General features: G+C 48.0%; 1 protein-coding gene across 1 annotated transcript; it reads left to right on the forward strand.

The window, feature by feature from the left end:
- Nucleotides 1–4,873: 4,873 nt before the first annotated feature.
- Nucleotides 4,874–22,228, forward strand: map1aa (microtubule-associated protein 1Aa). Its single transcript, XM_060853685.1, has 5 exons — nucleotides 4,874–4,956; nucleotides 6,003–6,143; nucleotides 8,846–18,593; nucleotides 19,901–20,133; nucleotides 21,476–22,228. Exons 3-5 carry the CDS (start codon nucleotides 8,984–8,986, stop codon nucleotides 21,629–21,631), a joined length of 9,999 nt encoding a protein of 3,332 aa, XP_060709668.1. The 5' UTR covers nucleotides 4,874–4,956; nucleotides 6,003–6,143; nucleotides 8,846–8,983; the 3' UTR covers nucleotides 21,632–22,228.
- The last annotated feature ends 244 nt before the right edge of the window (nucleotides 22,229–22,472 follow it).

Below are 22,472 nucleotides of genomic sequence, written 5' to 3' on the forward strand. Positions count from 1 at the left end.
CGAGACGTTGAGTTCCTTGAAAGGTGCTAGGCATTTCTCCGAGGCTTTTGACTAAGATGGGAGAACTAATCCTGGGATATTTTAATCCACAGCTATTAAGGGCTGCACAAAGGGAGACAATTTAACACAAAGCAAAGAACCACCTCAAAATTAAATTTCTGCTCCGAGTACAATGTCCCAGTTTTGCTCTGAGAGTTTCCCCAGTTCTGTCTTTAATAGACTCGCTGCAGTTCCATGATTGACAGAGGTTACTGGCCTCCCTGGGAAATACACGTCTCCGATCCTGTCCCAGTATGTGGGAATCTGGGCTCCTGATGCAATGGGAATCAAGTTCAGACAGCAGCTACATGTTCACTTCTGTTTCAGTACAGAAAGAATATTTCACCCCAAAAGGACTCAGGAAGAGAAAAACAAGTCGTTTGGTTGTGATGGTAATCAATAAGTTTTATAATTGAAGTGGAAAGCTGGTGCAACAACGAGGGTTTTAGATGTTGAGCAAAAGATGTGGAGGAGGCTTGAGGACAAACATCACACCGCAGAGTTCTAATGCTCCGGGATCTGCTGTCTACAAGGTGGGGTGGAAGCAGAGGTGGTGAATGATTTCCGAAGGGAATGGACAGGCACATGAAGGAGCCAAACTCACAGCAACAGCAATAATGTGTGGGAATGGGGCTGACATGCAGAGGGGAGAAAGTGAGGACTGCAGATGCTGGAGATCAGAGCTGAAAATGTGTTGCTGGAAAAGCGCAGCAGGTCAGGCAGCATCCAAGGAGCAGGAAATTCGACGTTTCGGGCATAAGCCCTTCCTGATGAAGGGCTTATGCCCGAAATGTCAAATTTCCTGTTCTTTGGATGCTGCCTGACCTGCTGCACTTTTCCAGCAACACGTTTTCAGCTCTGACATGCAGAGGGCTGGTAATGGGTTTATTGGGCTGAATGTCTTCCTTCCCTTCCATAATCATTCTAACTTGTTTTGTATTGTATATTTTGCCTCCAATGATACTTCATTTTGAAATATGATCACACTTTTCAATGTAGGGAATATTAATGAACTGCTGTTTGGATATTAAATGTAGAAAATAAGAGCAGAAGTAGATATTTGCATTCAAAAATGGGGCCATTATAATGGACAGGACGTGGTCTAATACAGACGGTAGCCTGTTATGTTGCTTTTGAATGGTGGGGGGGGGAGGGTTTATCAGTTTCTGACCAATGTGCTGGTGGGACTGGCTATGATTTAATCTGAGCATGTTGCTGTACAATTGGTTCCAATGGACACTTCTGGATTAGTCCATGTGAGCAGTAAGTTTCCTTTCAGTAAAACTGAGCCCTAGCTGTCCTCGGGTACATGTCAAAAAAAAACACACAGATATTACTTTAAAGAATATTGCTGAAAGCAGAGACCTCCTATCGAAGCTTCTCATCCTGCACCCATCAGGACAAACACAAGAATGCCAAATTTCCAACACCAATTCACAGGAGAAAAGGCTGCTGATTGGTTGGCAAGTTGACTCTGATCAATTACTGCTGAAAATGTGTTGCTGGTTAAAGCACAGCAGGCCAGGCAGCATCTCAGGAATAGGGAATTCGACGTTTCGAGCATAAGCCCTTCATCAGGAATGAGAGAGAGTAGCCAAGCAGGCTGAGATAAAAGGTAGGGAGGAAGGACTTGGGGGAGGGGCGATGGAGGTGGGATAGGTGGAAGGAGGTCAAGGTGAGGGTGATAGGCCGGAGTGGGGTGGGGGCGGAGAGGTCAGTAAGGAGATTGATTACTCAAGAGCTTGGGAGTCTGTACTTCTCCTTTACATCCTGCAGGCAGTGCCTCAGCCAATCAAGCTTCACAGAACAGTACAGCACAGGCCCTTCGGCCCACCGTATCTGGGCCAACCGGGATGGATTTCTTAAACTAATCCCAGGTGCCTGCTTGGCTGTATCTCTCTCTGTTCCCTGCTGTTCAGGTGTCTGTCTTATAGCCCCTTAATTTTTTTTTAGATTAGATTACTTACAGTGTGGAAACAGGCCCTTCGGCCCAACAAGTCCACACCGACCCGCCGAAGCGCCACCCACCCATACCCCTACATTTTACCCCTTACCTAACACTACGGGCAATTTAGCATGGCCAATTCAATGTTGCTATGGTATCTACAGCAAACGTTTATCTTCAGAAAATTGTTTTTCTTTTCAGTGTTATTCAAATCATGTGACAGTGGGTGGTTATGAAAGAGTTTCCCCTGGTTTCTCTCAGCTAATACCCTGAGCTCAGATGGTCTGGTCATTATCAAATTGCTGCCTATGGGCTCTTGCTGTCGGTCAGTTGGCTGCTGTGTCCCTTACCTTGTAACAGTGGCCCCACTTCCGAAATACTGAATTGGTTGCATCGCACTCTGGTGCTTCCTGAGCGTGTGTGAGGTGCTATATAAATGCAGGTTATTCTTTTCTAGTTCTGCAAAATCAGTGACACCAAACATTTGGAGCATAATATCATGGGGATCCTGGGACAACTTTCTGAAGTGGGTCTGTCACAAAGGAGGGTGAATGATTGGAGGTGGGGGAGAGAAGTTAATGGTTGTAGATGATGGAACAGAATCCATTAAAAGAACATGGTGCCAAGACCCTTGATTTGGGCTCAGTGAATAGAACATTATTGTTGTAGTGTTAAATGTTCACCCTAATGTTCATCAGGTTGAGTCCACACTGAAATTCAGTCAAATATATCTATTAGCAATTTGTTTCTATCAAGACTTGTTTCTTGAAACTCTCTGAAGCCTTCTATCCTTTGGGATTCTTATTTATTCTGTATTATGAGGTTGTATTATTGGAAAAGATTTTGATGGGACAAGGTATATTGTATGGCTTTATCCATCATCAAAAAACTTGGGGAATGTTTGCAGAGAATCTCTTTAACATGCTAACACAAACCTTGCTGCATCTCAGTCTGAATAGTGTCACAAGTGAGAAAAACAGTTTTAGGGTGAAGGATTGGGGGTTGCATAGTGGGGGTGGGTGGGGAGGGGTATATGTGGAGATGTCTCAACAAGGAGAAAACTGAGCCAAGCTTGGTCACTCTCTGCTGGATCATCCATTCCCCTTGCCAGTTGTGGCTTGGTTGGTAACACTCTGTGTATGGGGTTCAGTTCCACTGCAGTCCGTCATACAGAGGGAGTGCTGCTGTACCACAGATGCACTGTTTACCAAAACAGATTCTCTTCCTTGATCCTGTCGCTGTTAATTGGAGTTTGCTGTTTGCAAATTGGCTGCCACTTGTCCTGCATCTAAAATGATGGCACTTTAAAACTGCTTCCTGAAATGTTTTACAATCTAAGTTTGGGAAAAGCATGCCCTCCTGTATTTATCTCCTTAAATAATACTCATCCACTCCCTGTGGGAGCAACTTCCACATTCTCTCCACTCTCTGGGCAAAGGGGTTTCTCCAGAATTTCCATTTGGACTGTTGGTCGCTACCCAACACTAACGAGCTTTAGCTTAATATTTCCCCATGAGTAGAAATGTGTTTTGGTTACTGAGTGAGTCATTGCAAAGTTCATATTTCCTTTCCCTATATGGCAAGGAGCAATTAGATATCAGTTTCCACACTCCAACTGCACCAAGTATCTGGACAGACTTTACTGCTGACATCATTAATCTGTGGTTCCTGTGTTCCTTTGTGCCTGAATTGTCAGTTATGGCCCAGTCTCTGCCTGTGAGTCAGAACGTTGTGTGTTTAACTCCTACACCAGGCATAATGCCGACTGACATTTAGTGTTGTGTCTTTACAATGAGACATTAAACAGAGATTTAAAAATTCAATTTAAATTAGCACAGTTTTGTTCTTCCTGATGTCTTAGGCCAATATTAATCCCTCAATCAACAACAGAAACAGATGATCTGATTATTATTGTGTTGCTATCTGTCAGAGTTTGCTGTGCACAGATTGACTTCCATGTTCCCTGCATTACAACAGAGACTTCAACTCACTAAAACATAGCCAACACAGAATTCTGGAAGAACTCGGATCTGGCAGCAACTATGAAGAGAGAAGCAGTTAATCCATTTCAAATCTGTGTCACACTGTTTTTGTCTTTCTACAGAAGCTGCCAGACCTGCTGAGTTTCTTCAGCACTTTGTGTGTTTGTTTCCAGCATCTGAGATATTTTGAAACCATAATCAGACATGACACTGTCAAGGAGACCCTGAGCTTGAATCAGAAAAGCCCTGGATGGAAATAGTTTTCTCTGTCTCGCTGCAAACATTCACTTCCATTTGGTTGTCCTTGCCATCATGCTGTGCTTAGCTGTTAGCTGATTTGGTTATAATCTGGAGATATTTCAGAGATCACAGGCCATGTTTTGTAAGTGAAAGATGTGCCCGGAGCTATAACTGTTGCAGCCAAACTGCTATCTGTAGCGATGTCCAACCTTGTGGACGGCACAGTGGCACAGTGGTTAGCACTGCTGCCTCACAGTGCCAGAGACCCGGGTTCAATTCCCTCCTCTGTGTGGAGTTTGCACGTTCTCCCCGTGTCTGCGTGGGTTTCCTCCAGGTGCTCCGGTTTCCTCCCACAGTCCAAAGATGTGCGGGTCAGGTGAATTGGCCATGCTAAATTGCCCGTAGTGTTAGGTAGGGGGTAAATGTATGGGTGGGTTTCACTTCGGCGGGTCGGTGTGGACTTGTTGGGCCGAAGGGCATATTTCCACACTGTAATCTAATCTAATCTACTGCAGGCTGCTCGTGAATCCCAGCTGCTGGTTTGTAAACATTCACTCCTGGAGACTTCAGGGAATTCTGGAGAGTTGGCAGCCCAGTGATCAGCTGTGGACTGATCCTTTTGGAGTGTTAAGTGATTAAAATCTATTCTCTTTCCTTCTTGCTGTAGGCCAGAAGACCCTTCACCACAAGAGTGACGTCCTAGAGACCGTGGTCCTAGTTAACCCTGCTGAAGACACAGTCGCCTCTGAGGTAATGGTGACAGCTCGCTGGATTTACAGAGACTCCAGTATTTTACCCATTTCTCCAAATGACAATAAATTCAGCCACTGTCTGATTCTGAAACTGGGACAGGGATGAAGCTATTTAGAGTACCGAGAAGATTAATTGAAATGTTAAGACTCACAAAACAAATGGTTGGAGGAGCGAGAGGAAACGTTGACACAGTCATATTGCCTCAATAAGTACAAATTAGAGGTGCTGATAGTTTGTCACATATACAGAACTCTCTCTCTCGCGCTCTCTCTCGCGCTCTCTCTCGCGCTCTCTCTCGCGCTCTCTCTCGCGCTCTCTCTCGCGCTCTCCTCAGAGTCTGTTCTTGATTGGGCAGAATTCAATCTCAATAAATTTTCATTCACTACGTCAGATGTATTAGTTGGGAGGCAATGGCTGTGTAGTATTATCACTGGACTGCTAAGAGACCCAGGTAAAATTCTGGAGGCGTGTGTTCAAATCCTGCTATGGCAGATCGTGGAATTTGAATTCAATAATTAAAATAAACTAAAATCTGGAATTAAGAGTGTGCTGCTGACCATGAATCCATTGTCGATTGTTGGGAAAACCCAACGGGGTCACTAATGTCCTTCAGGGAAGGAAACTGCCATGCTTCATGTGACTCCAGCCCCACAGCAATTCGGTTGACTCTTAATTAAATGTTGGCCTAGCCAGCAATGCCCTCATCCCATCAATCAATTAAAAAAAGACAAAACTCTTCTGGTGTCTTACTGTCTCTAGTGAGTCTCTACACCAAGGTGAACCTGATAGTTTCTAATGATCTGTTGTAAAGTGTAGAGATTGGGTTAAGAAGTTGCCCATGACCCCTTCAGCATTGTTGACTGACTGGCTGCTGGTAGTTCCTTGGTTTGATTTCCATTGGGAGGGTGTGTATGTGTGTTGGCTGCACCCCTTTCCCTGACTGCACCTGAGCTTATTGAGGAGATACAATGTGGGGATGCAGGGCATGGCAGAGGGACCCGGGGACACCCTCTAACTGTGTTGTTTCTCATGCCTCATTCTAGGTTCACTCACTCGTGACAGACCCATCCCGCCACAAGCTCTTGGTACTCTGCGGACAAACCTCCGACCAAGGAGGAGACCTCATCCTGCAAACCGGAACCTACTCCTTTCAAAGATTCATTGAGACTTTCGCAGACTCAGAGGTGAGAAGGACCCGCTTGGGTTTTCCTGTTTGTAGCCACTGTCTGTGAACCTCAGAGTAAAAGCAGAAGTGACGTGAGGCTGGGGAAAGGAGAGCAAAACCGAGTCGAGTGTGTGGTGCTGGAAAAGCACAGCAGGTCAGGCAGCATCTGAGGAGCAGGAGAGTCAATGCTTTGGGCAAAAGCCCTTTGTCAGGAAGGGCTTTTGCCTGAAACGTCGATTCTCCTGCTCCTCGGATGCTGCCTGACCTGCTGTGCTTTTCCAGCACCACACTTTCAACTCTAATCTCCAGCACCTACAGTCTTCACTTTCACCTTGAGAGAATATGCTCAATAAATAGCCATGATGTGGAGGTGCCGGTGTTGGACTGGGGTGGGGGTGAGGTCAGAAGTCACACGACACCGGGTTATGGTCCAAGTTTATTTGAGATCACAAGCTCCTGTCCTTTCATCAGGTGGTGAAGGGAAGTGCCCAGGCATAGAATTTATAGGCAGAGAGATCACAAGATCATACAAATGGTGTGAGGGGAGTGTCGACAGGCTGAATAAGAAGTCGGCAAATGATCGAGAGTGTCTGCTGGGGAGAGTAAAGTGTCAACAGCTGAATAACAAATGAAAGGATGATCTGATTAATTGAGGCAGGGAGGTAATTGCAAAAAGTTAAAAATAAGATGAAGCTGCAGACCAGCCAAATGGCTGGAGTAACATGATGGGAGTAAGAGCTACATGCCAAGTGTCCAACCAAAATAACAAGTAATTCAAAACTGTACAAATTAATTAAGGTAGAGAGATCGTAACAGGTTATCAGTGATGGTGTCAAAACAGGAGAGTAAGAAAGATTTTACAGATACAGAACAGTGTAGTGGGGTCACATGTAGCGAGACATGAACCCAACATCACAGGTTTTCATGGGAACGGAACTTGGCAATCAGTTCCTGCTTTCCAATTCTGTGTTATGTATCTTGGACGCTTACCTGAAGATCAGTTGCCAGAGTCCTGTGTCAGGACCAGCTTGGCTGATCTCCACTTGGGCTGGAGTTCTATTGGTGTTGTACCTCAACAGTGGGGACAATTCCATCGGTGTTGGGAGGCCAAGAGGAACCCGCAGAGACCCCCACTGTTAGTCTAATGATGCCCTCTGGAGAGACTGGCTTGAGACAAAATTGATCTTAACTGTGATATTTTCTATATTTGAGTGACTAATGGTGCTGGGAGAAAGTGAGGACTGCAGATCAGAGCTGAAAATGTGTTGCTGGAAAAGCGCAGCAGGTCAGGCAGTATCCAAGGAGCAAGAGAGTCGACGTTTCGGGCATGAGCCCTTCTTCAGGAATCATTCCTGAAGAAGGGCTCATGCCCGAAACGTCGACTCTCCTGCTCCTTGGACGCTGCCTGACCTGACTAATGGCGCTGGCCTGCCTATCGAACCCCGTGTTACCTGGGTTAAGGATAGTAAGATTTCAGGGCCTGAGATGCGTAGCTCAGCTAGAATCCCTGCCTTTAGCAGAGGAGCATCAGTCTTAATGGATGCTTCGGTTTGGTACTGGTCACTGTCACAAACCAGTGTTGAGCATTTTGAACTTCAGGTGAAATGTATTGGAGAGGACAAACCTATTGGCACAGCAACACCTGACCCACCCCCCCACCCCTTCCTTTCATCTCACCCCATTTTCCCCCCCCCCCGCCTCCCCTTCAATATATCAAACTATTCATCCCAGCCACTTCACTGTCAGAGAGTATTGCTGCATGTAAGAGACCCTTCAGCCCATTGTGTCTGTGCAGGAACCTGTCTAATCTACTCCCATTTCCCAGCACTTGGTCCATAGCCTTTAGACTGTCTGAATACCTGTTGGATGTTGTATGAGCTGGTTTCTCCCCACTCTGAGTTCTTGTGGTTCTTGACCCTCTGCCACTGATATTGTGGCTGTGAATCTTCTTTGCACCTTCTCCAGTACCTCAACTAGCCGTTCAGCCCATCGAGTCTGTTCCACCAGTCAATGAGACTGATAACTCTCAGTCCACTCCACTTTCCTACCTTTTCCCTCGATTTCCTCACTGAATGTACTTAACAACCCCACCTCTGCGGGAAAGAATTCCAGAATGCTGTTGTCCAAGGGAAGAGATTCCTTGTCTCAGATTTAGATGTGTGATCCCTTATTCTGAGATTATACCCTCTGGTCCTAGAGTCTCCAACAATCATAGAACCCCTACAGTGTGGAAGCAGGCCATTCGGTCCATTGAGACAACACCGACCCTCTGATGAGAATCCCAGCCTCCTACCTTAGCCCTGCAACCCTGCATTTCCCATGGCTAATCCACCTAGCGTGCACATCCCTGGACACTTTGGGCAATTTCCCATGGCCAATCTACCTTTGGATATCTTTGGACTATGGTGGGAAACCCATGCAGACACGGGGAGAATGTGCAAACCCCGTGTAGGCAGTCACTGAAGGTGGGAATTGAACCCGTACCTTGGTGCTGTGAGGCAGCAGTGCTAACCACTGAGCCACCATGCCACCTAGAAGGAAAAACCATATTTTCACATCTACCCTGTCAAGTCTTCTAAGTCTTGAATGTTTTAATAAGGTCACCTCTTGCGCTTGTAAACTCCAATGAGTTGAGGCTGAAGTTGCCATGTGGACTGACTGACTTGTGCTTCTATTGGTTGGTGGAGTGTGTCTAATGTTCTTTCCTTGTTGTTGATTCAGGTTACAGAAATACTGAGCAGTACTGACCTCGACACAAAGGCCTGCATAACCATCTGCCACTCTGGAGACGGAGACTGGAGCGAGCTCGAACAGCATAACCTGCAGGGTTTCATCCACATCAAAGTGAACCCTGCTCCCATGCTGCCAGAGATGGACGGCGTCTCGGAGTTCACGGAATACCTCACGGAATCGGTGGAGGTTCCCTCGCCCTTTGACCTACTGGAGCCTCCGACCTCCGGGGGCTTCCTCAAGTTGTCCAAACCTTGCTGCTACATCTTCCCCGGGGGCAGGGGCGACTCGGCGCTTTTTGCCGTGAATGGCTTCAACATCCTCGTGGACGGGGGCTCCGACAGGAAGTCTTGCTTCTGGAAGTTGGTCCGTCACTTGGACAGGATTGACTCCATACTGCTGACGCACATAGGCGCTGACAATTTACCCGGCATTAATGGACTGCTCCAGAGAAAGATTGCAGAGCAGGATGAGGAACAATCACAGGGATCCACCACGTACAGTGACTGGATCAAGAACCTTATCTCTCCTGAGTTGGGAGTGGTATTTTTCAATGTGCCTGACAAATTAAAGATGCATGAATCCTCTATGAAGGTTAAAAGGAGCATTGAAGAAGCTTGTCTAACATTACAGTACTTAACCAAACTGGGTATCAAGCCAGAACCTCTCAACAGGGTTGTGGGTGCCACAATTGACCCCATCCCATTGTTCCACAAGATGGGAGTTGGAAGGCTAGATATGTACATTCTTAACCCAGTGAAAGACAGCAAGGAAATGCAGTTCCTGATGCAGAAGTGGGCGGGCAACAGCAAGGCCAAAACCGGCATCGTCCTACCAAATGGCAAGGAAGGGGAGATTTCAGTCCCTTACCTCACATCCATCACAGCTCTAGTTGTGTGGCACCCCGCCAACCCAACAGAGAAGATAGTTCGCGTCTTGTTCCCCGGCAACGCCCCCCAGAACAAAATCTTGGAAGGGCTGGAGAAACTGAAACACTTGGACTTCCTCAAATACCCGGTCGCCACGCAGAAGGACCTTTCGGCTGGCCTGGCGACGCCCGTCGTGAAGCAGACCAAGATGAGGCAAAGGACAGACAGCAAAGAGAGCCTCAAATCTTCACCCAAGCCTTCACTGGCCAGGGCAGCAAAGAAGGAGGAACCAGCCGAGGAGACCCCTCTGAAACAGCTCGACGTTAAGACGGAGGAAGTGAAGGAAGACAAGCCAGAAAAGAAAGAGGAGAAGAAGGCAAAATCTGACGTGGAAAAGGCAGCAACAGACACGATCAAAACAGAAAAGAAAAAGTTGGTCAAGGAGAAGACCATCAAAAAACACACCAAAGACAAACTGGCCAAATCGGAAGAAAAGAAGGACAAAGAGAAAAAGGAGATCAAAAAGGAGAGGAGGGAGGTGAAGAAGGAAGATGCAAAAAGGGAAGAGAAGAAGGAGGTTAAGAAAGAAGAGAAAAAGAAAGAAAAAGAGGCCAAGAAGGAATCTAAGAAATCCATCAAAGCTGACTTAAAGCCTTTCACACCCGAGGTGAGGAAAACCTTACACAAGGTCAAAGGGCCAGGCAAGAAAATCGACTCCAGTAAAACAAAAGCAGCAAAAGATTCCATCGTGGAGCAAAAGAGTGAGCCCACGGCCCCTGACACCCTGAGGACTGAGCAAGCAGCCACCCATTTACAGGAGGAGAGATCCATCATGTCGTCACCAGAGGATCTGACCAAGGATTTCGAGCAGTTGAGAAACGAAGAGGCAGCGATGGTGGAGGTTGTCTCCGAGGAGCCAAGCAAAGGCCCTGTCCCTGTGGAAGGTACAACTCCTTTGGAAGTGGAGACCCTTCCTGATATGTTAGTGCCTAGCCCTCAGCAGGACATGATCATAACACCAGCCATTACTGACACAAAGGTCCCTCTGGTATCTCCGGATGAAGGGATCAACACGACTGATGTAGAGGGAGAATCACCGCGTGACGAGCAGGTCATTGGCCGACCTGAACCAATGACCGTGGAGAGGTTTGAAGATGAAGGTGCGGGGATGGAAGAATCATTGGAAATGAGTGAATTGGAAGAGAAGGTAGTGAGGACAGAGAAGGACAAAGAGAGTTTTGTTAAGGATGGTCTAGAAGATCAATTTGATAAAGAGAAAGATCTCTTTGTGAAGGAACAAGCCAAAACACCAGAAAAACCAGAAAGAGAGGTTGGAAGGAAGGATGAAATGGAGGAAATGGAAAAGTGTGAAAGATACATTGAAGCACTGGGAGCAAAGGAGCAGGTGGAAGAGAGTGAGGGAGAAGAGGTGGTGGAGAAAGCAGAGCTGGAAGAAACTGTAGAAGGTCTAGAAGAAGACAAGAAGGTAAAAATCAAAGAGAAAGTAGGAGCGCTTGATGATGACCTTAAAATGAAACTTCAAGTCAGTGACAAACCACTCCAGGATATTACTGAAGGGGAGAAGCCTCCAACAGAGAAAAAAGAAATTTCAACCCCAGGAGACAAAGGGGCTGGGGCTAAGGAAGAGCCCCCTGCAGCAGCCCACCCTGCTCCAGCAGGGGTAATGGCCGAAGCAATCTCATACATTCAGGACGAGACTATCCCGGGCTACTCGGAGACTGAGCAAACCATTTCTGACGAGGAAATCCATGACGAGCAGGAAGATCAGATGTCACACCTAAAGTATGAAGCCGACACTTATGATATCTCCGTGCCGGATGACACAAAGTCATTCGACGCGGTCCACGGGATGAAGGAGATGAAGGCTCTGTCGACGGCTGATATTGGCGTCAAGGGTTTTACCAGAGAGGAGCCTGTCGTCGTTGTGTACCCCTCGGAGATTGTTGCTGCCCCGCTTGCTGAGGAGGAGCACATCTCCTCTGCAGCTTCCATCACCGAGTGTGACAAACTTTCCTCCTTCGCTACCTCGGTAGCGGAGGACCAGTCAATGACCTCCGTAACTGCGCCCCAGACTGAGGAGACAGCAAAGAGCTCGCTGCTATTGGACACCGTCAACAGCATGGCCTCCTCTAGGACTGAAGCCACACAAGGCAGGGATTATGTCCCATCCGCGGGCACGATATCCCCCACCTCCTCTCTGGAGGAGGACAAATACTTTAAATCTCCACCTTCGGAAGATTTCCATCCTGTGGCTGAAGTTGTTAAGACAGGTGAGGAGGAGTATGAAGACCAGACACCAAATGTAGAAGTCCCAACAAAACTAAGCGACCAATACGCAGCAATGTTTCCAGAAAAGAGCGCGCCCGCTCCCTACCTACTGGGTGAATATATCACTGACAGCCAAAGCGCTGACTTCCAAAGCACTGAACAGAAACATAAGCCTGCCTTGCATTTTGATGCAGATTTGCCTGAAAGCGATGACAAATGCATCAGCCCAGACGATAGCACGGTGAAAATGGCCTCACCGACTCAGTCAGGGCCAACTAGTGCTGGGCACACACCGTTCCATCAGTCACCGGTTGAAGAAAGGACAGACTCTGTTGAGGCAGAACTCCTTGAACAGGTTCCAGACCAAACCACTTTTCACCCTGAGAAACCAGCACTCGGTGAAGACACAATACTACCTAGTTCACAGCAGAGCCCTCTTAGCGACCTGCCAATGAAACCGGAGCTATTCAGAGAACATTTCCTGCCTTATTCACCCATTGTCCTGGACTCTGATGCCTACGAGCCTGAGCTGACTTCAAAAGAGAAAATGCTTCATGAGCAGGAACTGCGAGCGACAGAAAAAATGGAGAAAGACGCACACGAGACTGAACATGCGCCGACTGAGAAACTGGAGAGGGATGTTCAAGAGAAGAAACCTACCCCGGACAAAGTGACAGAAGCAAAAATCGAACCTGCAGATACCCGAATACACGAGGAAGAGTTCAGAGAGAAAAAAGTAGATGTTGCAAAAGTTGCGGAGGACAAACCTGCCATTGGAGAACAGGCAGCAACAGGAATCCCAGAGCCCAAACCACCAGATGCTAAAACAATAGCATCAGCAATTCAGGAGCACAGACCTGAAGTAATTGAAAAACTGGATAATAAAGACTTGGAGAAAAAATCTCCTGATACTGAAAAAGCGACGATAGAAGTTGCAGAAAAGCAACTTGCAGATTCCGATATCAAGGATAGATTGGAGCCAGAAAAATCCCTTATCGACACTGGCAAAGTAGAAAGAGAGGAGTTAGAGAAGAAAATTGAAGATCTTGGAAAAGAGGATAAAGAAGGTTTGGAAAAGAAACCTGGAGATTTTGGAATAACGGAAAAAGAGGATGTGAAAAAGAAACTTGTAGATGTTGGAATAATAGAAAAAGAGGATACGGAAGAGAAACTTGGAGATGTTGGAAAAGTAGAAAAAGAGGAAAAGAAACTTGTAGATGTTGGAAAAATAGAGAAAGAGGATACGGAAGAGAAACTTGATGTTGGGAAAATAGAAAAAGAGCATGCAGAAAAGAAACTTGAGGATGTGGGAAAAGTAGAAAGAGAAGATGTGGAAAAGAAAATTGGAGATGTTGAAATAATGGGAAAAGAGGATTTGGAAAAGAAACCTGAAGATGTTACAAAGGTAGAAAAAGAAGACTTGGGAAAAAAAATTGGAGATGTTAAAAAATTAGAAAAACAGGATGCTGAAAAGAAAATTGATGTTGACAAAGTAGAAAGAGAGGACATGGAAAAGAAACCTGGAGATGATAAGATGGAAAAAGAAGATTTGGCAAAAACAGCAATAGATTTGGAAAAGAAAATTGGGGATGTTGGAAAACTGGGAAAAGAGGATATGGAAGAGAAATCTGAAGATGTTGGAAAAGTAGAAAAAGAGATTTTGGAAAAGAAAATTGGAGATGTTGGAAAACTGGAAATAGGAGACTCAGCAAAAGAGCCATTAGATTTGGAAAATAAACTTGGAGATGTGGGAAAAGTCAAAAAAGAGGATATGGAAAAGAAACTTGGAGATATTGGAATAATGGGAAAAGATGTGGAAAAGAAACCGGAGGATTTTGGAAAGATGGAAAAAGTTGAAGCTGAGACAAAAATGATCGAAGCTGAACCAGTGACCAGAGAGGAAACCCAACAACAGGCACCATCCATTGAAAAGGTGTGGGCAGAGGGTGTGGTGCAGAAGGTGGAAAAGGAGGACTTTGCAAAGAAATCTGATGATGTTGAGAAGATGGATAAGGAGACACCAGAGAAGCAAACTCCAGATGCCAAGAAGGGGGAAAAGGAGATTGAGAAAACCAAAGTTATGGAGGAAGATGATCTGGGCGAGGATGTGTTAGTGAGTGAACTTATGGCATCTACAAAACCCGCACCAGACCAGGCACCTGCAGAGGTTGCGAAAATGGAAAAATGTGTACAGGAAAAGGAAGACTTGATGGAAAAAGTGGGTAAAGACATCCCACAGGAGGAAGTCAAACCTGTGAAAGAACAATCAACAACAAAAAAATTTCTCACTGATATCCCAGAGAAGGAACCTGCAACAAAAGCTGATGAGCAACCAGACAGTTTCAAGTTTGAATATTCTCCAATTGATGGACCAGAAAGCTCCGTGATTGAGCCACCAGGTGTACAAAAGGATAAAGCAGAACTACTGTGTGAGACAATCTGTTCATCAGAAGATGAAGATCTACCTGTGATTACAGAAAGCAAGACCATACTTGCAGCTCAACTACCACCAACCACAGAAAAGGCACCGATGCCAAAAAGTGAGGGAGACCTTTCTGTGCAGTCAACAGTTCCTAAGGACATTTCACCAACAGACTATCCAGGTGTTTCCGTGGATAAGATTACACCTGCAGAAGTAAAGGAACACGATTGGTTACAATCGGATCCTTCTCTACATCTTCAGACTGAAACTGCTACAGAGTCTGGTTTTCCCAAACTGGAAGTGAAATCTGAAATTCAGGAAGCTGAATGCATCCATACTGCAGAAGAGAAGAAAATGGAGAAACTAGAAATATGGGGAAGTGACAGTGCACGCAGCAGCCCGGAAGGAGAGCAGAAATCTCCTTTAGAGGTTGGGAGCCACTCTGCGAGTGAGACTGAATCAATCAGCTCATGTATACAATCTGCCATTGAATCAACTCCCTGGGATCCAGCTTCCTACCAATCGCAATATTATTTGGAAAAGGATTCTGCAGTTCCAACGCCGGAATCCTCTTCAACCAAGTCATCTCCACCAAAGGATTCACTCACTGAAAAGGTAGAGACAGGGATTGTAAGCGAACACCAGTATTCCTCCAATGGAGATGACAAGGGAGAAGTTTCCAGTGAGCTTGATTACTCTTGGACTACTGGGAAAAGTCCTGAATCTGAGCACGTTGGAATATTTGAAAGGAAACCAGGTCCACACCAGGAGCTGAAGCCTTCGGTCCCATCTCCTCCCGAACCTGCAGTTTCCTGGACTGGCACAGAGCAGCCCGTTCCTGCTGTTTCATTGACAGGACGGGTGGCTGAAGAAATAATCAAGGAACCAACTGTGGAAAGCTTCACAACAGGAGAGAAGCAACAGGAAGGTCTTGCAGACGACGCTGTGTTTAAAGACAGGGAGCAATCCCTGGAGCAAGAGGACATGTATCCTCCTCCTGGTGGGTATGAGTACACAGCTATTTTGAGAGAGAGTGAGGCTGAGAGTTCCAGCAAGTCAACACACCATCCACTTGAAGCGTTAGGAGATCCATTGCTGCTGTTAGATTCCCGGAAAGAAACTGGTCCCCATCCCGTCACAGAAGTAGACTCCAGGACCACGCTGGAAGATATTTCATCAAAATCCCCTGACACTGGCAGGAAAGCCTTCACCTACGCCGAGATCGATGAGAAAGTCACTGCTCTAGGCCTTGAAAACCTGGCAAAGTCTCGGAGGGAAATGGAATCGAAAGGTTTTGACTATCTCTCCCAGGAGAGAGAGCTGCCCTTTGAAATGGCCTGGGACGCTGGAAAGGGCATAGCACCCACCCAAAAAGACCTGTCACCTTGTAGCTTTTCAGCAGAGGAACCGACAACGCAGTCTCCGCTTTCGGAAGGCGAGCTGAGATCTGAAGGGTCGGTTCATTATACAGAAATTCCGGGCCTGCATGGACCTCCATCTCCAATGTTGAAAGAAACCCCGTTGAGTGTGTTGGGACAGGATAAAGGCAGGGAACTCAGTGAGTCGACAATGGTAGCTGAGAAGGATGGACAAACCAGAACAGACTCAGTCCATCATCCTGCTTGGCTCGAAGAGAGAGAGAGCCCAGCTCAAAGCATCGCAGATTCAAAACACAGGTCCACCCCATCTCTGCCTTACACTGAGATTTCCCAGTTAGACATCAGTGCTCTGGGGAGCGGTGTCGAACCCACATCGATAAGGCCAAGGGAGCCAGATTCCAATGTCCTGGGCTATTACGAGAAGGAAGTCGACGAAAGCAGCAGTGACTCGGAGCTAGAGAAAGGCGCCAAAGAGAAATCCGAGAAAGAATCTCCATCAGGCAAATCTCACCAAGAGAAGGAGCGGGGCACTTCCTACTCGGAGGTGCAGGAAGTGGGTGGGATCACTCCGTGTCCCAGTGTTGACCAGCAGCCCTGGGCCCAGACCCTGAGTACAGTGGGTAGTGCCCGCCAACAAGACGATGGCGAGGAGACCCAGAAGGAGCAGCAGCTACCGAAGTCCGAGAAAGAACAGTTCACTTTGAGCCGTGAGGAAAAGGACATCTGGTGCCCCAGCGATCCCGCGAGCTTCCCCCATGGGCTGGATACTCAGGGCCGCGACACAGGGCATCAAGAGCAATCCAGGGCCCGGCTGGAAATGTCCCCCTTGGCAGAGCCCGAACGCAGTGTGCCACCTGAAGAGGTAGGGAAAGATCCCGATAAAGCCAGACTCCAGGAGGGACAGTCTACGGAAAAGCAGCTGATGCCAGATGCATGCGTTCATAGTCTGGATCAGGAATCTCCTGGAGCTATTCCACACTCTGCATCCACTGAGCCATGGACAACTGACCCTGACAGGGTAAAGCATTCCGGGCCTCTGTTTGAATATTCCTCCTTTATGGAAGAGAGACCGTTCTCGGGAGCGCCGTTACAAGACGGCGGGATAAAGGATGAGTACTTGGAGGTGTCACCCAAAGGTGAATCTCAGGCGTTACCCCTGAGTCCGTTCCTGGAGAGTAAACCATTCCCACCGCCAGCTCCGGCGGAGCTGAGCAGTGAAAGCTTGTGGAAGGAATCTTCAGCGGCTCCCTGTGCCTCAATTCAGCTCCAACAAGACTCAGCATCCTCCCAGCAGCCTCTCCCTCCTTCTGGTACCCCCTTGCTGTTGCCAGGAATCCCCGGTGAAGCCAAGGGCAGGAGCCTGGATGAGGTTTCTCCCCTGGTTCCAGCGGGTGAGGCAGTCTCCCAGCCCGTGGAAGCGGAGGACCCTCAGCCTCTGTCTGTGGAGCACGGCTCGGCCTACCTGTGCGACATTGAAGACTCCACACTGTCCTGCAGGGTGGAGTGTCACAGGTCGGAGGCCCCACCCTCCGCCCCTGAATCCAAACCAGAGAAGGAAGCGGTAGCTTCCGACACCAGGCAGCCACCAGAGGAGCGCGCGGTCTCTGAAACGGCGCTGGCTCAGCCACTGACCCTGTTCCAACCTCCTCCCCCAACCCAACACAGCCCAGCCACCAGCAACGGCCCAACGGAGATGAGCTTCGGTCCCCTGTTGGCAGCTGGCACTCCGGAGAAAGACCAAGACTCCTTTAGCACCTCCGCACTGTCGGACGAGAAGAGCAGCCCAGCTTCCGAGATCAGCAAGTCCTGTTCCGAGGATGAGATGGAGTGCCTGGTCCGGCCGTCCTCTCTAACCTCCGCCGACCAGAGCTTCCGACCATTTTTGCCAGATGCCCAGAGGGGCAGGATGGCGGGTGACCAGGGGGACGCTGCCCACGAGCTGGAGGGATGCCCGGGGGTGATGTCTGACCACAGGCTGGCCTTCACCTCGGGTGAGTACAAACACCAGAAGGACGAACTCTCGCCCTCGTTCATCAACCCCAGCCCCCACGAGCTGTCGGACGATGACGATGGCCACTCCCAGGATGATGTCCGTACCTCTGTCCAGAAGCACTGCACCCCCCAGCCCTTAGGCAGTCATGTGACCCTGGGCGAGGAGACCCCGCCCACCTCAGGCAGCGAATCCTTCCCCTTGAATTCGGACTCTGACGTCCCGCCTGAAACGGAGGAGTGTCCCTCCATCACCGCCGACGCCGCCATTGACTCTGACGAGGATGCGGATTACCTTCCCGTCGATAAGACCACCAGCTCGGCTCACCATGCGTCCGCGCGGCCTGCCCTCGACCCACCACCTGCTCCCCTGATGGACCCTCAGCCTCACCCCCCGCAGCCCGACGTCTGCATGGTCGATCCCGAGGTCCTGGCCAACGAGCAGAACATCAGCAAGGCGGAGAGGCTGCTGAAGAAGGACATGAAGGACAAAGTCAAGAGCACGAAGAAAATGATGAACAAGTCGAAGTCGGCGTCCCCTGGGCGGAAAGCAGACTCGAAGGGGAAGCAGACGGCGGCCCCAGCCAGACCGTCCCCGGCAAAAGACTCGACGGAGAAATCACCAAAGGCGGCGTCAACAAAGAAGAAGGAGAAAGACCCGTCCGATAAAGTCCGAGCCTCCCGAGCGAGTGACGTTCACTCATCCCGGGTCGATGACCGCGACGACATCTCTAGGTCTAGCCAACCCAGCACTGGCAAGGCCATGGTCAATGGGGTCAAGTCCAATTCAGGTGAGAAACCCCTGGGTTAAACAGTGAGTATTACAGCCCAGCACTGGCCAGGCAGCGCAGGGATAGCTGTAGTGTGTTTGCTTCACAATCACAAGGTCCTTGGCTCAGGTCCTGCTCTTGAGGCCTAGGCTGGCCTTCCTGTGTGGCTCTGGGAGAGAGCAGCACTGTCCCAGGAGCCTGTTTTCAGGTGAGATTTTTAACCAAGGCTGCTTCTGCCGCTACCAATGTTTTTAACCCCCAGTCAACATCTCAAACACAATGACCTGGTCCTTACTGCACTGTAACTTGTGGGAGTTCACTGAGTGCAAGTCTTTCCGACATTACAGCTGTGTGACTGCTTTGGAGCTAGCATTCGTAAGCAGCAGCTATCACTACATCAAAGGACCTAAGCAGACATTGCTGAAAAAACTCAGCAGGTCTGGCAGCATCTGTGGAGAGAAAGCAGTTAACGTTTTGGATCCAGTGTCCAGTTCTGAGGATCCGAAATGTTAATTCTGTTTCTCTCTCCACAGATGCTGCCCGACCTGCCCAGTTTCTCCAGCACTTTCCAATTTTAGGTAACATTCTATTTGGCTCCTTCTGTGTTAGCGTTGGAAGCTAGGGTCAGAGTGGAAGCCTGGAAACAGGTCAATGGCTGGACATTGGTAAAAGGTGAATTTCTCATCCCTCCCACCACCTCACAATTATCACTCACTTATAAGTCCACTCCTACTTCCTATTCTCAAAAGCTCAGCTTCTCCATGAGTGAATACAGTAGATTAGGTCAGTCAAGTTGAGCTATAGATCAGATCTGATGGTCTACGTGTCCATTCAGCCCATCGAACCTGCTCTTCCATTCAATAAGATCATGGCTGACCTGACATTCCTCATCTCCACTTTCCTGTCCTTTCCCCGTAACTCTTGATGCTCCAACTGATCAGGAATCTCTCTATCTCAGCCTTAAAGGACTCTACCCCAATAGCTCTCTCTGTGGTAAGGAGTTCCCAAGGCACTCAACCCTCTGAGAGGAGAAATTTCTCCTCATCTCCACCTTAAATTGGTGCTTCTTTGTCCTGAGGCTATGCCGTCTGGTCCTAGACTCTCCCGTGAGGGGAAGTGGGTGACACCTAATTTTCGAACAGTGACATCTGGTTCTGTATTCTGTTTCCCCGCCCCCTTTGGGATTTGCCTCTGGATGTTCCATTCTGATACGTAGGAGGAGTCGGTTCAGAGCTCTGTGCCTGTTGCTTAGTTAAGTGTTGACTGCTATCTCGGACAGTGCGGGGCCCACATCGAAATGTCTAAATGCTTCTTGGATCCTTTGACAGCTTCCACCAACGTCAAGCCCAGCTCTGGAGTGCCCCCAGGCCCTCCAGTCTACGTGGACCTGGCCTACATTCCCAACCACTGCAGCGGGAAGAATGTAGACCTGGAATTCTTCAAACGCGTCCGATCCTCCTACTACGTGGTGAGTGGGAATGACCCCGGAAGTGGGGAGCCGAGCCGAGCTGTGCTGGATGCCCTTTTGGATGGAAAGGCCCAATGGGGGAGCAATCTTCAGGTGGGTACCTACCATTGACATCATCTTTCTGACCCCTCTCCTGAAACAATCCATCAAATCCCAGTCTCTGCCAAAACCTCCCAGTCTACTTTATATGACCCATCAGCATATACCTCTATTCATGTCTGTTAAGAGGAAGTTAGATAAATATATCATACAGTTAAGAGGAAGTTAGATAAATATATCAAAACCATTTTCCCCTCCACTTACTATGGGAGCGAGTTCCAAATTTTCACCACTCTCTCTCTCCCCGATTTCCTGACTGGGTTTATTAGTTAAAACTCACACCACACCAGGTTATAGTCCAACAGGTTTAATTGGAAGCACACTAGCTTTCGGAGCAACACTGACTGTCTTGTATTGATGCTGTATAATTTTGCTCTTCCACATGCGTGGAAATATTTTTCCTACTTTTCATATGAAGAGGTAAATAAAGAATTCCATTCGGTCGTGCATCATTACCTTTTTATTTGTTTAGGGGATGAGGGCGTCACTGGCTAGGCAGCATTTATTGTCCAAACCTAATTGCCCAGAGGGCAGTTGAGAGTCAGCCACATTGCTGTGGGTCTGGAGTCACATGTAGGCCAGACCAGGTAAGGGTGGCAGATTCCTTCATTAAAGGGCATTAGAGAACCAGTTGGATTTCTCCTGACAATCAGCAATGGATTCATGCTGGTTCTTAATATGTACATATTCATTGAATTCAAATTCCATCTGCCATGGTGGGATTCAAACCCAGCTCCCCAGAATATTACAATAGAACCTGTTCCTCACTGAAATGCTTGTGGAAGCCACCTTCAAAAGAAACCTCTTCCCCTTAAATCCCTCCACCCTCTAGCCCTGCAACTCTGAGATATTTGTGCTCCCCCAACTGTGGTCTCTTTGGGCATCCCCTTTTTAATCATCTGGCATTGGCTCTATGCCCTCAGTAGCCTTGGGCCTGAATTCAGGAATTCCCTCCATTCCTCCCTCCATCCTTTGCAACACTCCCTTAAAAATCTGCCTCTTGTTGATAACCATCTGGCCCAGTATCTCCTGATGCATTAAATGTTGGTTTGCAAAGTGCTTTGCTGTCTCAAAGACGCTGTGTAAATACATGCTGTTGTTGTTGTGAAAAGGCAATACTCTGCCCAATCAGAGTCAACTTGCCGGCCAATCAGCACCATTTTTCTGCTGTAATGTAAGTTGTTGAGTTTGAAATTTGGCATTCTTGCCTTTTGTCCTGACACGCACACGATTTTGGCAATGTCTCTGTCTTTTCAGTGAGACTCGCGTTCCGTGCCACAAAGGCTCTACTTTCTTTGCACTTCTGTGACAGGGCGACTTTGTTTCTCTGTTCTAGGTGACGCTAATACCGACCCACGACACAGAAGTGACACGGGAGTGGTACCAACAGACCCATGAACGGCAGCAAGAGCTAAACATCATGGTGTTGGCCAGCAGTAGCACAGTGGTAATGCAGGACGAGTCATTCCCAGCTTGTAAGATTGAATTCTGAGCTCCCCCATCTCCAGTCACCCTGCTTGCCAACCTGATGAAGGAACCCTGCTTTGTCATTCCCTTCTCATCTTCCTACACTAATTTTTCTTTTTAAACTAAAGTTAAAAGTGCATTTTAAGGCTAGATTTGCAGCTTAATGTTAAGGAAAGGAATCAAAATGAGCGTGACCGTCTCCATGAAGAGGGGACTAGTTTGGAGACTGATTTGCTACTAGGGGAATCCTTTTACTGTGGATCATCCAATAGACGTTACTGTTTCTGCACATTTGAAGATTGGAGCTGGGACACCATTGGAATAATTAGTTTATTCTACATTCATTGCATGGTTTCTTAGAATTGGAAGGTCGTCTGGTTAACTTAAGATGATTGTCAGGTCTTGCCTCCAAGTGGACAGTGTCTAAATTGATGATTATGTTTGCAGGTTAAGGGGTTTTGAGGAACGTACTTTTTAAGAGCGCATTTTGTATGAAAAGAAAATGTCGCATTCTAAGCTCAGACAAAACCACACCTTCCATTACCAGAGCAGCGTCCAAACTGTTCTCTACCCTCGAACTTCGGTCCGTTCAAAAGCAGGTGATGAAAATGCGTGAGGTAAGGTGGAGTTGGAAGGTGGTGGGGGATGGTGGAGTTGGAAGGTGGTGGGGGATGGTGGAGTTGGAAGGTGGTGGGGGATGGTGGAGTTGGAAGGTGGTGGGGGATGGTGGAGTTGGAAGGTGGTGGGGGATGGTGGAGTTGGAAGGTGGTGGGGGATGGTGGAGTTGGAAGGTGGTGGGGGATGGTGGAGTTGGAAGGTGGTGGGGGATGGTGGAGTTGGAAGGTGGTGGGGGATGGTGGAGTTGG

Source organism: Hemiscyllium ocellatum, chromosome 42 (assembly GCF_020745735.1).
Source record: "Hemiscyllium ocellatum isolate sHemOce1 chromosome 42, sHemOce1.pat.X.cur, whole genome shotgun sequence".
Classification (NCBI taxonomy): domain Eukaryota; kingdom Metazoa; phylum Chordata; class Chondrichthyes; order Orectolobiformes; family Hemiscylliidae; genus Hemiscyllium; species Hemiscyllium ocellatum.

Bases quoted from the DNA above. Each gene is read 5' to 3' on its own strand.
- map1aa (XM_060853685.1), top strand. From the start codon at position 8,984: ATGCTGCCAGAGATGGACGGCGTCTCGGAGTTCACGGAATACCTCACG. The intron at 18,594-19,900 runs GTGAGAAACCCC...ATCCTTTGACAG, and splicing joins TGGGGTCAAGTCCAATTCAG to CTTCCACCAACGTCAAGCCC. The intron at 20,134-21,475 runs GTGGGTACCTAC...TCTCTGTTCTAG, and splicing joins AATGGGGGAGCAATCTTCAG to GTGACGCTAATACCGACCCA.